Here is a 17,151-nt window from a genome sequence, read left to right as displayed (position 1 = left end):
AGATGACATTGTATACACGCTGTCCCTTAAAGTGCAGCCCAAGGTGATTTTGGATTAATCTATTACTGATTGATTGATTTAGTTTCGAATAAATTCTCAATGCTTTTGTATTTGTGGATCATATTTTGTGTAGGGAATTATAAGAAATTGTGTTTGAAAACAGTGGAATGTTTTTTTCAAAACATTTTTTGGTCACAAACCGAATTTGGGCCACCCTGTCCCAGACCTTAGCTCTGACAGCCCCCAGGTTATTTGAGTCTGAGACCCCTAGTCTAAAGGCAGCAAGCGGTGTAGAAAAATAATTTTGCACTGTGCAGTGGTAAAAAGATCATCTCAGTCAGATCAGCAATGCTTTAAATTTAGTGAACTGAAAACTTACTAACTGTGCTTCTCTTGATGGTAATTATCATCAATATAGTACATTTTTACATTCACATTCAGCCGCTTTTGGTGCTACCGTCTCCCGTCCGCTGGACACGAGCTGCTATTAATTCCTTGGAAGCTGTCCTGCACTCGCCAGCTAGATGCAAGAAGCACATGAGGTCGATAAAAGCGGTGGTGAGGTTGAGCCGGCAGCCAAACTCGCTGGTGGCGTAGTCGAAAGGGAAAGTGTGGTGGTAATTGTGGAAGCCTTCTCCTGGTCGGACAGAAAAAAAAAATAATAATAATAGTGACTCAGCCATGAGGATAGTAGAGGAAATTAACCATGTGTCATTTGCGGGCGTAACGGCTCTATGAAGCAAAAGGTAAGATAGGACCTATACAAATCCAGCCCTCCAAGCAAACCCTAAATGTTATATTTTATTTGTCAGGACATAGGAGGAGGAGGAGGATAAGTGATTTGTGACGACAAAAATTAGGCCACTCTTTTGTGACAAAATTTACGTTAAAGGTTTGGTTCAGCATTTGAAAACTTAAAGGTGCAATCATGACGTTAAACCAGGAGATGGCGGCAGAGTAACAGATGATTTGGGCGTAATTACAGACGCTTTCCTACTTAACAACAAGATAGGTTCCAGACGATCGTTGGCAAGTTGAATGTTTGTAAGTTGCTTCAGTGCAATATTTTGAATACAATACATGTTTAAGATTTATAGAAGTGTGTTTAAGGTTTGTATAAGTAACCTGTATTGTTTTGCAATAAAAAAAAACCATTTCATAAAATAATATGCTCTATAAAAATAAATAAAGTTGAGTTTAACTTACTTTTGGAAGATACGCTTCAAGATGTCCTTATACGTGGTAAAAAGTGTCCAAAAAAAGTGTTCGGACCATTTTCTCAACCGCATCAAGCTTTCTTATTCCACTTTTATTTCAAAAGAAACGGCTCGCTTCTGCTTTACACTTTACACGAACCATATTGAATGGATGCACGAGATATTAAACAATAAAAATAAAAAGTTCCTAGCGCGCTGGAGATATGGTGTAGAATATTTTCACACAAACTAGGAAGATGAAGCGGATTTTCTTACTTCCAGATGGATGCTAGGTGACCTTTCACAGCGCCACACGCCGGTAGCGGCGGAAAAAATGACTACAGTACTGTCCTGCACTCGGAAAAAGGTGCACAATACAAGATCTAACTTACAGCAATGTTAATATTCTTATCTACCGTTTTTCTTAACCTCGAATGTTCGTAAGTAGGGGGGCCTCTGTACATGGAATTTCTTAGACGCGCTAAAATAAACCCCTTTTTTTCCAATCATTTTGTGGGTTTGTTCAGCCACAAGCAGGCCCTGATAAAAGTAAGATGTAAGCGGGGCGGCAGTAGCTCAGGAGGTACAGCGCTCGTGTTGGGATCAAGGGATCCCAGTTCGAATCCCAGCTTGTCTGTGTTACATGTCGAAGTGTCTTTGGGTAAGACACTGAACCCCTAATACTCCCAATATGCAGGTTAGCGTCTTACATGGCTGCAATACAAGGCCGCTATTGGGAAATGTGAAGCACACTGTAAAGCGCTTTGGGAAGTCATTGACTTGAAAAGCGCTATATAAATGCAGATTATTTCAGATTATTATTTTTTTCAGAAGAGGATAGGCGCAAGAATAAGGGTTCTTTGAACTCAGTTGGGCATTGTCAAAACACACTTAATAGAGAAAATATTTTTTCAAAGTACGCACCTTACAAGACTATATTAACATTTACATATTTTATGTTTCTGTGTCTGCAGGTTACATTAACGGAGAATTATTAAAGGAGAGTTTTTTAGTTTAGTATCAACACATCATATAGTACACATTTTTATTAACATATAATTTAAACATATATTTTTTTATTCTTAAAAGTCAGACAGAAAGAAACCCGTCCCGACCCAGACATAATGATAGACATTTTAGGCCCGACCCAGGCCAAACTTCGGGTTTAGGATCTATTAGAATGTATAAGTAGAATAAGCCATTTATTTCATAATGTTAAATTATAATAGGTAATCGATGAGTTTATTAATATAAGACAAATGCAAAGGATATTACATAAGATGCCAGTTCCTTTTTTTGTCTATTATAGCACACTGTTGTTTGTTGTTTTAGCTATTAGATCATTGTCACTAATGACCAAATCATGTAGCTGTTCTTTGATAAATTCACACCCTTCAGGGCTAATTTGTTTTTGTAACTAGAAGATTTAATAAAAAGAGGAGGCTTAGGAGGTGTCAAGAGGGATTGGAATTCTCTTATCTAAAGGCTTCTCTCCCTGTTTCTCTTTGCAAGTTCAAAATATATTCATGTCATTTTTGAGTGTAAAATTGTGTTTAAACTTACATTAATAAACAATTTATCAAAGCAACAACAACAACAACAACAAAAAATGAAGAGCCGTTAGGGAGCCGAAAGAGATGGATCTTTTTAGTGAGCAGAGCCGAAAGAGCTACTTCTCTACAAAGAGCCAGAATTGCCATCACCAAATGTGGAGATTGCCAAATATATCTTTTTAAAATAATCAATTTGTTTATTGCATAATGTACATAATGATTGTTAATACATCAATTAAAGGAACAAAATAAATTTGAAGAGCCGTTTTGGAGCCGAAAGAGTCATATCTTTTTAGTGACCTAAGCTGAAAGAGCCAGAATTCGCAACTCTAATTGTGGAGATTGCATAATACATGTTCAAAAATTATTTATTCATTTTATGCAGAATGTTACATAATACTTGGTAGTTTTTCAATTACAGCAACAACAAAAATCTGAAGACGTTTAAGAGCCGAAAGCTGACTCTTTTCAGAGAGTTGAGTCGTAAGAACGGGTTCTCTATAAAGAGCCGGAATTCTCAACAAAGTCAGTTGCGTTTTCCTCACCTATAGCGCTAAAAGCGACAATCCGGTTCTCCCTGGGGCTGATGTTGTGGTCGTACGGTCTGTTGCCCCACATATGCGCTGCGCTGTTGACCAGCCAGGTGGCGTTGAGGCCCAATGCGTACCTCAGCAATCCGGGGAGGAAGTAACCCACCAAGAGGGTTTCACCCCAGAAGTACCAGGGCACCAGCATGGGCACCAGGAAGCACAGAAACACCACCGAGAGCTTGTAGTGACTGAAATAAACAAACATTTTGAACAGTAAATAAAACGGAGAACGGTAAAGAACTTACTGATCTTTTTAAAGCAATACCTTTGAATATTAATATAACTTTTTTTTAACATTGCATTTATATTTATACTTTATCTTCCTTTAATTTCAAATTGTTAATTATTTATTGTTGGGACATTGTGTATTATTCAGCCCTTCTAAGTGGTAAAAAATTCCATTCAGTGAATAAAAATCAATATCAATTTGAGCATTCACCAAAAATACATAAAGTATCACTGGCTAGGCACTAATGCTTTACAATGGTAGAACCCAAAGTGGAACGCAATTACTTTTTTCAGTAACGCTTTTCGAACAAATATTCGTACCTCAAATGTAGTTACAACATTACGTTAATCCGCTATTTAAAAATGTCACAAAATACTGCAAACAAGGGTACCGACTTACAGTTCAAAAATGTCAACGCCTTCAAATTAGTTTTTGCCCATCGATCACACTCCGATCTCCCACTCCGGCTAGTGACCCGTTTTTGCCCACCAACCACGCTCTGATCTCCCGCTCCGGCTATCGACCGGTTTTGCCCATTTGACCACACTCCGATCTCTCAACCCAGCAAATCCACTCACCTCCGCATTCCGATCACACTCCGATCCCGTGGGCTGCTTTGCTCCTCCTGTCCAGGGGGCACCAGATCGCTGGCGTTTGTTTCCTCGATATCTCAAACTTTTGTGTGAAACGTTACGCGTTTGGGTCTACCATTTTTTCTGGTTCTGACACTGTGTTGTTATCAATGACAATAAAGACAATTCGAATGAGATTCGGAATGGAAAGTTCCCCAAATCGGAACAAATAGGCTTTTGGAAAAGATCAAGGGCAGTAGCACAGGAGGTAGAGCACTCGTCTTGGGATCAAGAGATCGCAGTTCGAATCCTGGCTCCTCCGTGTTACATGTCAAAGTGTCCTTGGGTAAGACACTGAACCCCTAATGCCCACAATAAGCAGGTTGGCGCCTTGCATGGCTGCACGGCCACTATTGGTGTGAGTGTGTGTGTGAATGGGTAAATGTGAAACACATTGTAAAGCGCTTTGGAAAGTCTTAATTGACTTGAAAACCGCTATATAAATGCGGATCATTTCATTTTTATATTGTTCAGTGACCGTTTTTCCCAGTTCTGCTTTGTCCCATTTATGATGTCATAAATTGTTGATTTCAAATCTAAAATGGGGCTTTGATTTCTTTTGTTGGCATTATTGCACTTTTGGAAGGCGCACAAGTCTTACCTACACCCCAAGCTCATAAGACTTGAAACGCTGTAGGTAAGATTTGCATGAGTATAATTTTATCTCCGAGCCATAGGTTCCCGACCCCTGGGCTAGTTCAATACATATGTAATGTAGTGCATGGATATTTAGACAAAGAGTGCTATCTAAAGGTATCAATTAATATCACAAGTGCTTAACATGTCAATCAGTAACTTGTTGAATGTTATAAATATTATATTCATACCATACAGCTTCTTCCTCAGGGACATAACCACCCTTAAAGAATACACAAAACTGTAAAAACATATCTTTCAACTTTGAAAGTTTTTTTTCTTGTTGGTATTGTTGCTAAATGAAACTGGAAAATATATATTATTGCACAAAACTGAGAAAATAATTACCTTGTAACTCATTTTGGGTTGAATAATTGTTGCTGCTAAAAGTTATTGCATTTCCAACCAACAGTAAAGTTAATAGTGTTTGCTAATTTGTCGTTACATTTTATTTTTAAGTGATAAGATTGTCTAAAAAGCATTTTCTAAGTGCAACTAAGAATCTCTTTACAAAATCTAAAAAATCTCAATCCATTCTGAATATATTTGTGGTAACATACTCAAATTTGTAAATTGTTTTTTTTGAGTGAGGATATGTAGCACAGTCAAAGGTGAAGTTTAAAGTTTATGTCCCACTTACCGTCTTTGGAACATGACCACCTCATCAGCCTTCAGGTCAGACAGTTCCAGTTTGCGACCCATCTCGGCCACTTCTGGCTGCTTGCGAACCAGCAGCCAGCCCACGTGCGCGAAGAAGAAGCCCCGTTTGGCGTTGTGCGGGTCGGCATCAGTCTCTGAGTACTTGTGATGGACACGGTGGTCCCTCGCCCACTCGTAAATGTCGTTCTGTGGGCGGCAAACAAAATACATAATCGTCCAAGTGTTTTAAAACACTCAAGACGATCATCCCTCAAAGTCAATTTGCTGTTGTGAGAGGTCGGGAACGCTTTTGACTCAAAAAGCCATGAAAGGAAAATATTTTCTTTTTTTTACAGTGAGAGCTCCACAGCACATATTTTGAGAAAAAATGAAATAACGCCGCCAAACCTGACCTCCAGGCAAAAAGCGAATTCTTCGGTGCATTTTATTTCACTGTGTGATCTGTTCAACCTGCTACACTCTGGTAAGCAATGCAGATCCATTCGAGCCAAAACAAATAGACTTAGAGACAGCTCCTTCCTTAAAACTCTCACAATACTTGACTCAAATCTGCACTGAATCGACTTACTTTGCACTGCGTGTCATCTGCACCTCTTTGTTATATCAGGTAATCCATATTTGTAGTTTTTAGTGTTGTTATGCATTCTGACAAGTTAAAACAGTTTCTCCACACTTCTTCACCTTGCCATCAATAACGTTGCAGTTGAATGAAAATGAATGAAAACTTTATTTCGAACATAAAAATAAAACAGGACAAAAATAATGAGTCAACAACAAAATAATGTCACATAACATGTTCGAAAAGGGGTAGTCAGAAGCAGATGCTTATTTTTCCTACCCCTTTATCTTCCCTATTAAATACATTTCATAGATAGCTCCTCTTGTGTCCAATACAACAAAATCTCATGGATATACTTATTACATAGGTCAGATATCAATAATTATAATAGTTACAATAATCACATATTTTATACACTAATCTTCGCAATACCCATCCCTCAACGTCACAATGCGCATAATGTTACTGCGGCACCAGTGATAATAACAATAAAAATAAACACAATACTTATAACAGTTCTGATGTAATAATAGCAACAATAACAACAAGTTAACCATAGTTTGAAATGCAGTATTTCCAATTTCTCTCATATCCCATTTTCTTCATCCCTGTATTTCGCCAGTAATGCATTTTTGTATTTAAATTTGAACACATGGATAGTTGGACATTGTTTGATCTGATTTAGCAAAAAGTCTGACTCCACACACAGACACACACATACTTTTCCTGGTGGTTCTCACATTTGGGATTTTGAATTCACTACAGCCCCTCAAGTTACATTTTCCCTCTTTCCGAGTGAATAATTTTTGTATGTTTTCTGGCACTATGTTTTTGTTGACCTTAAATAAAAATTGTGAAGTGAAAAATTGTATTAAATCATCCAATTTCAATAATTTGGACTGCATGAATAAAATATTGGTATGATCCCGATATCCTACCCTGTGTATGGTTCTTATTGCACGTTTTTGAAGGATAAAAAGGGGCTGTAGTGAACTTTTGTAATTATTGCCCCAGACTTCTGCACAATATGTTAAATATGGCAGAACGAGAGAACAATATAATAAATACAATGCATTATAATTTATAAGAAATTTGGTTTTATTAATTATGGAAATGCTTTAAGATACCTTAGTTTGTATGTGTCTGATGTGTGATTTCCAACTTAATTTATTGTCTATTATGACCCCTAAAAACTTAATTTCTGATACAATGTCTATTGCGACACCATACATTTTTACTTCTAAATCTTGATTTGCCTTACGATTACCAAAGAATATTACTTTGGTTTTATTTAAATTTAAAGATAATTTATTTATATCCATCCATACTTTTATGTTAATTAGTTCACGATTAATACAGGTTACCAAATCAATATAGTTATCATTTGAATAGAAAATGTTAGTGTCGTCTGCAAATATTACTATTTTCAACAGTTTTAAAACATTAAAAATATCGTTAATATATAAATTAAATAGCTTTGGTCCCAGGATAGAACCCTGTGGTACCCCACAACAGATGTCCAAATATTCAGATGAAAACTCTCCCATTTTTACATATTGCTTCCTCCCCGTCAAATAACTTTGAATCCATTGCAAAGCCACTCCCCTGATGCCATATCTTTCCAGTTTTTTTAATAGTATATTATGATTAATTGTATCAAATGCTTTTTTTAAATCAATAAATACCCCGACTGCGTATCTCTTCTTTTCTATACTATGGGTGATTTCTTCTACTGCATCAATAATTGCCATTGTTGCTGATCTGTTTGCTCTAAAACAGTTGAATATGTAAACGTACGTAAAAAATTTAGTATATTATTTTGTTTAATGACCTTCTGTTTTTGTCTTACCCAAGGTTACTCATGCACAGGTGAAGAAGTGGCGAGACTGTTTAACCTATCAGAATTCAGAACAAAGGAACTATGCAAATCAGTGTTTCTGACTGCATGAGAGAAATTAGTGGTGGTCTAGTCAAGTGCAGGGGTATATGTGTTTATGAAATAACAACTTATGACATTATTACTATGTTTTTACTATGTAATTACCAGTGTCTGAAACTGGTGACAAAAAGTTACCGGACACCAAGGCAGACAACTCTGAAAAGTTGCCTGCCCAGCCATAAAGTTGCCTGCCCCATTTTCCCCACTTGAAACACAATAAGACGACTAATCGCAAAAAAAACATTGTTGCAAAGTATTAAGGATTGACAATCAGAATATATAACATAAAAACACTTTAAAATTAAGTTTATTATAAATCTACTTATAACATTCATTGCATGTATATGACATCGCTGTTTTCCACCTGCCATTAGCATGTACCTGTATTTACTCATCTTCATTCATGCAATGTTTGTGTTGCGTCGTCCTGCTACAAGCCACGTGACCTCCTCTTTCCACGATGCTTTCAATGTACGTTTACGTTTTGTAGCTTCTTTTGAATCTTTCTTCTGGGGATGAGGTTTTGGCTTGATTCCGAACCACTTATCCATTTTTCTTGTGTTCTCTGTGTCTACTTTGGAAAATTACAGTGGGACCTCGCTACTTCGCGGTTCGACGTTCGCGGCTTCAGAGCTTCGCGGTCTGTAATGGTTAAAAAAAAAAAAATGTTTTTTTTATTTTATTTTATTTTTTTTTTTTGGGAAGGGGCGTCGCTACTTTGCAGATTTTCACTTTTTGCGGGAATCCCCCTCGGCCGATGACCCTAGCACGGCGCGCCGTTCTCGTTTGTGCGGCTTCCGAATTTTCCAAACCGAACGAAAATTTCGAAATCGGAGTAGAGCAAACATTTGATTTGAAAATAAATCTTTTCCTTTTTTTTTTTTTTTAAAAAGTTATTGGCCACCCAGGCGCAGGTGCTTTGTAAGTGGTACGCCCAACATAAAAGATGCACGGGAAGACGGTATTTCAGGTACTGTTATTACTTATTAATTATAGAAAGCAGAGTTTAATAGACTCATTCAACCAGTAAGGAAATAACCTTTTATAAAAAAAATCACAATGACCAAGCACTAGTGAGCTATTTTCAGAACAGGTCCTCAGGCACCTTATCTGTGCTTAGGGTGCACCCTGGTGCCTGCGAGTACCACACCGAAGACCTCCAGTCAGTGTCCTCACTGTCATTACCTTGGTTCAAGTTCTGTTGCAATGTACTGCAATTTGGGCCAATAAAGATTATCAATTGATCAATCATTGCCCACAAACCTTGTGTGATAACACACACCTATTAATACCGAATGCACTTCCTTTCTTTGCGACTGTATTTTGTGATATCTAAGGTGCACCGTGTTATGAGGCCAAGTTGGGGTTTTTAGGTGCGCCTCATAGTTCGAAATATACAGTACTCATGAAAGGAGCCACACCTTGCTTGAAAGCCATACGTTCCATACCCCTGCTGTAGTGTTTTACCTGAAAAGCCATTGAGTTGGCAAGTGCCAGGAAGACCCTAAGGACCAGAGAAGCCTTGTAGGATCTGTGGCTCCATAACCTGTGGGCTCCGGCTGTCACACCCAAAGCGCTGAAGTAGAAGCACGCGGCCGCTGCCAAGAGAAAACAGATAATAAAACATGACTTTTGAAGCAATGTCGGAACTGGGTGCAAGGTCAGGTGTATGGTTTGTTGTTGTTGTCTGTGAGCAGCAAGGGTGAGCGCCGCAGGGCCATATGGAAGCCAAAGACGGATTGTGTGGCACGAGCTCCACAATGGAATCTCTATGGAAGTGCTGATTGTGCTTTGTCTTCCGTTGTGTAATAATATGCAGGCGGGCGTTGCAAAGACTGAAGCGGGAGGGAATGGAGGGCAGCAGACCATGGACAAAGTGAAGATTGTTGAGGAATTTGTGAAATGCTGCATAGGAAGCAAAATCAAAAAAGTGGTGTCCTAGCAGAGCCATTAACATTAGAAAAAGACAGTTCACATCCCAGCCACCACCTCTTTGACCTGTTACACTCTGGTAGGCACTACAGGTCCCTTAAAACTAGGACAAACGGGCTCAGAGACAGCTTCTACCCTAAGGTCATCACCACCCTAAACACATACACAAAACTGTGAAAATATATATTGCAACCTATTTTTTTTCCTCTTTTTTGTCGCTATATGAAACTGTGAAAATATATAACTTGTGAATTATATTTGCCGCTGTAAAATGTTATTGCACTTATTGTCATTGCCCTGTTGTTACAATGCACTATTATTTTTTCATTGCATGATTATGGTGTAATAATAGTCTGAAAAAATAGTCTGTATAATAACCTGTGAAGCCCTTTGAGACTCTTTGTGATTAAGGGCTATACAAATAAAAATGACTTGACTTGACATGACTTAGGCCAGTTTTCTAGGGACTTTGTTATGATTATTCTTTGTGAGCAGCAGTAGCTCAGGGGGTAGAGTGCTTATCTTGGGACTGAAGGGTTGCAAGTTCAATTCCCAGCTCCTCTGAGGTAAATGTCAAAGTGTTCTTGGTAGATACTTTACATGGCTGTCCCTGGCTATCGGTATGTGTGTGTGGCTAAAGGTGAAGCACATTGTAAAGAGCTTTGGGAGGTCTTCAGTGACTCGAAAAGCACTATATAAATGCAGATTACTTAACATTTTGGCCTATTCGTCCTCATAGTCTTTTATCCTTTTTCTCTTCAAAGTCTTTATTGCACGTTATACCCTAAAGTCTCTAATCTTGTTGCATACAATGTTTTACAACATTGATATCGATGACAATAAAGACAATTCTATTCTATTCTAGAACTAATATAGAATCTATTTGAATATAATGGGTGTAAATTTTAGCAGTGAAATACTATGGATGGAAATGAATTTTTTCTCTTTCTGCTTATCCAAAAATCTATATTTGAAAAGTAATACAAATATAGAATTTATGAGCCTCTCAACATAAGTTGTGGCCTAGGATAGCCGTGCAAGTGCTGTATTTTTGTGTTTGTTTGGTAAAACAGTATTCAGCAAGGCGGCACAGTGGTTAGTGCGTGTGCGGCACAGTTCTTAGGTCATGAGATCGAACCTTCCTGTGTGGAGTTTGCATGTACTCCCTGTGCTTGCGTGGGTTTCCTGCGGCCACTCCGGTTTTCTCCCACATTCCAAAAACATGCATTTCAGGTTTATTGGCCGGTACAAATTGTCCCTAGGTTTGAATGAGCGAGTGAGTTGTCTGTCTCTCTGTGCCCTGCGACTGGCCGGCAACCAGTTCAAGGTGTCCCCTGCCAACTGCCCGAAGATAGCTGGGATGGGCACCAGCACCCTCACAACCCTATTGAGGATAAGCGGTTCAGATAATGGATGGATGGTAAAACAGTTTTTGAACAAGATCACATTACCCCGATTATAGCTAACCTGCATTGGCTCCCTGTTAGCTTAAGATGTGATTTTAAGGTTCTATTGGTATTATACAAAATCATGCATGGACTTGCTCACTCATATCTTTCAGATTTGATTTCCCCCTATGTTCCAATCCGGAGCCTTCGCTCTGAAAACGCTGGTCTGCTAATGATCCCAAGAGCCAAGAAGAGATCTGCAGGTTCGAGAGCATTCTCAATCTGGGCCCCGGTGCTGTGGAATGCTCTTCCCCCTGAGATTTGATCTGCAACCTCAGTGGAAATGTTTAAATCTAAGCTTGAAACACACTTCTACTTTATAGCATATGAATAACCTATATTTTATGTTGATAATATGTGTATTATTTGCCCTCATGTAGGTTTTAGATGAGGGGATGGTGTAATAATAGTCTGTAATAATAGTTTGAGATAGTCTTTGATCTGTGCAGCTATTTGAGACTCTTTGTGATTAAGGGCTATAGAACTAAACATGACTTGACTTGACAGGATGCATACAATTCAGTAGAACTGTACAGATTGACCACTGAATATACTGTACTGTGTGAATGTTTTTAGGGGCGGGACCTGTGGAAAGGTCTAAATGTGAATTGTGCATGTGAATTGTGATTGACAGCATCCCTTGTAATTATAAGCTTTTCAATCACAAATTATAATTGATGCTCTTCACCTCCAGCATACTCACCAACACCCGCGTTTCAACAAGACACACCACAGGAAATGGTGCGCTCCTACGACCATAGTGGTAAAGGATCCAACCAACTAACCAACCAACCAACGCTAAAATGTGAAGTAGCGAGGTCCCACTGTTGAATTTTTAGATTTTGAATTGTCTTCATTGTCATTGATAATATTTTTTCTCCAGCCCTTTGAGATAAGCAACCTCAAGAGCAACTTATATTATATCGCTTATTAGTGATGTTGACTCCGTACTTTGGTTTTCTTGTTTTGAAGGGAGAAGGACAAGACTGGAAGTTGCAGAGTGCATGTGTTCTGAGCCATCTTACTGACATCTCTACCTGATGCTTGCCTAGATCTCCTGCTGCATCAGTCGAGATTTAGAGAAAAGAAGATTGTCATTGCTTTAAATTTGCTTTTTGACATGATTTCTGTTGATTTTTTTTTAAATGTTGACTTTGTATGGTCTGTTGATGTCCTTGCTATTCCTGAAGAGGGGTTACCGCATGCGTGACCCCATTTCAAGGCTTTTTAATATTCTTCATGCTCAGGTGTTTAGGTTTATCCTGTCCTGATTTTTTTCAGGGGATGTTGTAATATTGGTGTGTGAAGCCCTTTGAGACTCTGATTGAATGTGACTTGACTTATATTTTTCAACTTTTAAATTCTTAATATGTTTCAGATCATCCTAGAAGTGGTGTTACCTATGTAAGACGCATTTTTAAGGCTTTTCGATTTTCTTCATGCAGAATTCTTCCTTGACCACATGTACGTTACTGATCAAGGGATTCTGTAATGGTGGCCGGTGCGGCCCTTTGAAACTCTTAGTGATCAAGGGCTATACAAATAATTGTGACATGATTTCTTTACTTTCAACTTTTAAATTGTAAATATGATTTAGAATTGACCGTATACAGAGTAGTTTCAAACTGAAAAAAGACCTTAATATTAAAAACAGCCAATCCAACTTTCTCAAACCCTTGATCTTGAGCTAGCATGCTTACTTTCTTAAAAATTATAGCAACCATGGCAATGTTGTTGCACTTACTCCAGACGAGCGTGAGAGGACTCGCGGACGGGATGAGGAAAAGTCCGTAAAGAGCTCCGGTGTGCAGCAGCAACATCAGCCAGATGTTCCTCCACACAAGCGCCCTGGGGAGTCTCGCAGAACCGCTTTTAAATTGAGCTTTCTCGGCGTAGGTGTCGTCGAACGCATCCTCCGGTGACTCTTGCGCGTCGGCTGAGCTCCTCTCATCCGTCATTTGGCTGCGGAAGTCCCGCAAAAACAGGTTCACACTTCAGAAACTTTGGCCTACATTTACATGAAAAGTTGGCTTAGCTTTAGGGCTAGTCTGTGCTCACCTGGCAGAGATATCAAGTGGCAGTCCACAATGGAGATGACCAGTGAGCTTCTCTAAGAATGAAGTCCGCCTCTTATGTTGTAATGGTGGGTCGTTCGCGAACAAAACGGCTTTACGAGCTACCTCTTTGAAGGGAAAGACGAGAGCCGGTGTTATGCCGAGAAATGCATCCCTGCCGAGATTTGGATCCCCTAGCTACTGTAAGCACTTTTACCTCGTTTTATCTCACTTTTATATCACTTTTCGGGAATGTAATGGCGAACATATAACCAAAACCACTTCATCTTGCATTGTTGGGAATGTAATACAACTTAAACCATTCTATCTTTGTATTTGTTGGGAATGTAAGCGAACAGTAATGCACACCGTATATAAATGACTTTTGAGCAGGTAACATGTTTATTTAGCCTTTTTCTACTCAAATTGCTTGTATTGAAACTGTTATGCACTGTACCATAAAGGTTATTTCAGAATAATAAGCTTTATGGTAGAGTGCATAACAGTTCTTGGTTATATGTTCGCCATTACGTTCTCGAAAAGTGATATAAAAGTGAGATAAAACTAGGTAAAAGTGCTTATAGTAGCTAGGGGATGCAAATCTCGGCAGGGATGCATTTCTCGGCATAACACCGGCTCTCCATCAATAGTCAAGTCATGATTATTTGTGTAGCCCTTAATCACAAGAAGTCTCAAAGGGCTTCTCTGACTACAGACTACAATTACATTGAAGCCGTGCTTCTCAATTATTATCTGTTACGCCCGACTTCGGAAGAAGAAATCTTCTGTGCTTTTTTTTTTCATGGGGTCACTTGTGGGACGACTAAACTTTGTGTCTACACTTCTTACCCAGTGCTTTAATGCACTGCATGGGGACTAATCGCAAACACACACTGCTCTTAAGAACGCCACTGACCTCTATTGTAGTGGAGGTGCAGTTTCACTTACTTCTGGGATTTAAAAAAAAAAGTTCCCTGAAGTCAAACGCACATGCACCCCCCTTGGTGGAGCCTTGCGTGCCGACAGTGGGGCCAGCCCCACTGTTTGAGAACCAGTGGTGTAGCAATACGTGCAATGACGGTATCAGCCTTCATAAATTTCTCAAGCAGAACAGGTTTCTATGGATTAAAATGGGTGAGGCCTGACAAGGCAATAACACCATTTCCCCCTAGTGTAGTGGTGATGCAATTACACTTTATTTTGAAAAAGTTTGGGAAAAAAAACAATTCCCCAGAGTCATACGCGACCATGCACACTCCAGGGAGACCTGCCCTACTATTGGAGAACCAATGCATTAAATAACAGTGTAAAAAAAATTGAATTTGCTTAGCCTTGAGTCCCAAATCTTGCAGTGATGCTAGAGGGAGAAGCAAATACAACTTCAAGACGAATTCCTTTGGACTTGTTATCAAGAACAGTCATTTTAAAAACGGTTTGTTTGGAACTAAAGATCACAAAATGCTTGTATCGCTTTTCTCCCACAATCCAAAAACATGCATGTCAGGTTAATTGGCCGGTTCAAGTACAGTAGTCTCTTGGATGTAAATAAGCCAGTGAGTTGTCTGTGTGCCCCGCGACCGGATGGCATCCAGTTGAAGGTGTCCCCTCCCCACAGCCCAAATATAGCTGGGATGGACCCCAGCACCCCGGGACTCTACTGAGGATAAGCGGTGCAGATAAGGATGGATATTTGCTTTACACATTTTTTTTTTGCTTTGATATCGTTTACGCTAAGGAGCCGGTTCCCTTCCAATTTCTCTCTTCTCTTATCTCTCCCTCTTTTCCCCTATATCCTCCCTTTTTGTTCTCTATTTTACTCTTCCTCCATTTTCTCTTTATTTTTCTCTTTTTTCTCAATATTCCGTTCTCTCTCTCTTTCTCTTGAAGGTATTCGTGACTGGTTGATATGATCGGCACCATCCCTCTGATATTTGCTTTGTATCAACAATTTGAAAGTTTAAATCAGGTAAAAGTTCACTGTATATTAAAACAATAAAGGCTATTGTTATATAGTAGCTTAAAATATTTTCAAAGTTCAGGGTGTCCCCTGCCCACTGCCCGAAGAGGGCTGGGATGGGCTCCAGCCCCCCCGCGACCCTAATGAGGATAAGCGGTACGGCTAATGAGATGAGATGAGATGAGATTGCATGGCTTCAATATTGTTGGTAATAGATCTTTAAAAAAAACTCGAAGCGTTTATGAGCTGAAAAAGCTGGCTCTTTTTTTGTGAGCCAGGCTGAAAAAGCCTGTTCTCTAAAAAAAGCCAAAATCCCCATCTCTATTATGTCCTATTGGCGCTTTGCCGATCTGGTGTTGAGGGACTCCAAAGGATTGCAGTACAATTAAGTCACAGTTCTCAATTCTAGTGTAACCTCGTTTTAAATATGGGCAGATATTCACATTAAACAAAAATATATAAATACAGGGGCAGCACGGCGGCGCAGTGGTTAGCGCATGTGCGGCACAGTTCAAGTCATGGGAACCTCCTGCGTGGGTTCAAATCCAGCTCCAGACTTCCTGTGCGGAGTTTGTATGTTCTCCCCGTGTTTGCGTGGGTTTCCTCCGGGCACTCCGGTTTCCTCCCACATTCCAAAAACATGCATTTCAGGTGAATTGGCCGGTCCAAATTGTCCCTAGGTGTGAATGAGCGAGTGAGTTGTCTGTCCCCGTGTGCCCTGCGATTGGCTGGCAACCAGTCCAGGGTGTCCCCTGCCCACTGCCCGATGATTGCTGGGGTGGGCTCCAGCACCCCCGCGACCCTACTGAGGATAAGCGGTGCAGCTAATGAGATGAGATGAGATATAAATACAGTACCGTAGTTTTTTAAGAAGGGGAGTATAAAGCTCCTTCTGCTCGTTGACAAAGAGTTGAGAATTGCTGGTTTCTATTTTATTAGAACTCAAAACTCTTTTGTAAATTCTAAAATGACCTGCAAGGTTCAGAATTAAATGGCCAAATGTCAGCAAAAGTTACATTCTCATAACCCTGGCAAGCAACACTTCGGTTTTTCTTATATTGGGCTCGACATACAGGAGGCGACAAACGACAGCAAATGTGAAAACTCGGTGACTACCAATTCCACACATGGGTTTTTATTTATTCTTTGGATCACGTTTAAGTCAACACTAGGGGAATATCCTTTAAGGAATATTGTGGTTTATTTAGCGTCACCTGGTATTGTCACATCCCCCTGCCCGTCAATGCAGAGGTCCAGCTCATCTCCGAGGAGTGAGATGACGCTTCACAAGAGAAAAAAGCAACAGTTACCAGATGATAAAGGTGCTGTATCACAGTCATATCTAAAAGGGGTAAACATGGAATCCGGTATTATCCGTTACATGTGGGGGAGCAAATCCCTAAAAAAAAGCAAACAAAAAAAAAAAGGCCTGGAGAGGCATGGGCAGCGCCAGGCTCTACTTGCCCAAGACACCACAGGGAGTGGTGGTTAAAGGATCCGTGAAATGATAAAATAAACTTTAAAAAATAAAAACAACACTGTTAAGGTCATTTGGAACAGCCACTATTGTCGAGACCCTGAACGGAAAGGGTTAGAGACTTGCTCAGTGCAAGAAATAATATTTATTACGGGAATCTTACATACGTGGGAGGGCAAAGAGGGCAGCGACGGGTTGAGCTCCAGGCCATTCCTTCGCTGCGGCGTGGAAATCCAGCAGGGTGGAAAGAAAGCGGTCGGTCAGGCAAACAGGGGCTTGAAGCAATCAG

The 17,151-nt window shown here is 39.7% G+C and overlaps 1 protein-coding gene across 1 annotated transcript; it reads right to left on the bottom strand.

Moving 5' to 3' along the window:
* Window positions 1-337: 337 nt before the first annotated feature.
* On the bottom strand, window positions 338-13,517 carry scdb (stearoyl-CoA desaturase b). Its single transcript, XM_088351190.1, has 6 exons — window positions 13,433-13,517; window positions 13,119-13,336; window positions 9,462-9,592; window positions 5,477-5,682; window positions 3,295-3,527; window positions 338-637 (listed from the first exon to the last, which is right to left on the bottom strand). The coding sequence occupies exons 2-6, from the start codon at window positions 13,330-13,332 to the stop codon at window positions 438-440; spliced, it is 984 nt and encodes a 327-aa protein (XP_088207316.1). The 5' UTR covers window positions 13,333-13,336; window positions 13,433-13,517; the 3' UTR covers window positions 338-437.
* Between the last annotated feature and the right edge of the window lie 3,634 nt (window positions 13,518-17,151).

This window comes from Urocampus carinirostris, chromosome 13 (assembly GCF_059441175.1).
Source record: "Urocampus carinirostris isolate Australia breed hairy pipefish chromosome 13, RoL_Ucar_1.0, whole genome shotgun sequence".
Lineage (NCBI taxonomy): Eukaryota > Metazoa > Chordata > Actinopteri > Syngnathiformes > Syngnathidae > Urocampus > Urocampus carinirostris.
The sequence above is the reverse complement of the archived record's forward strand: the minus strand, read 5'-3'. Positions and strand labels throughout refer to the sequence as shown.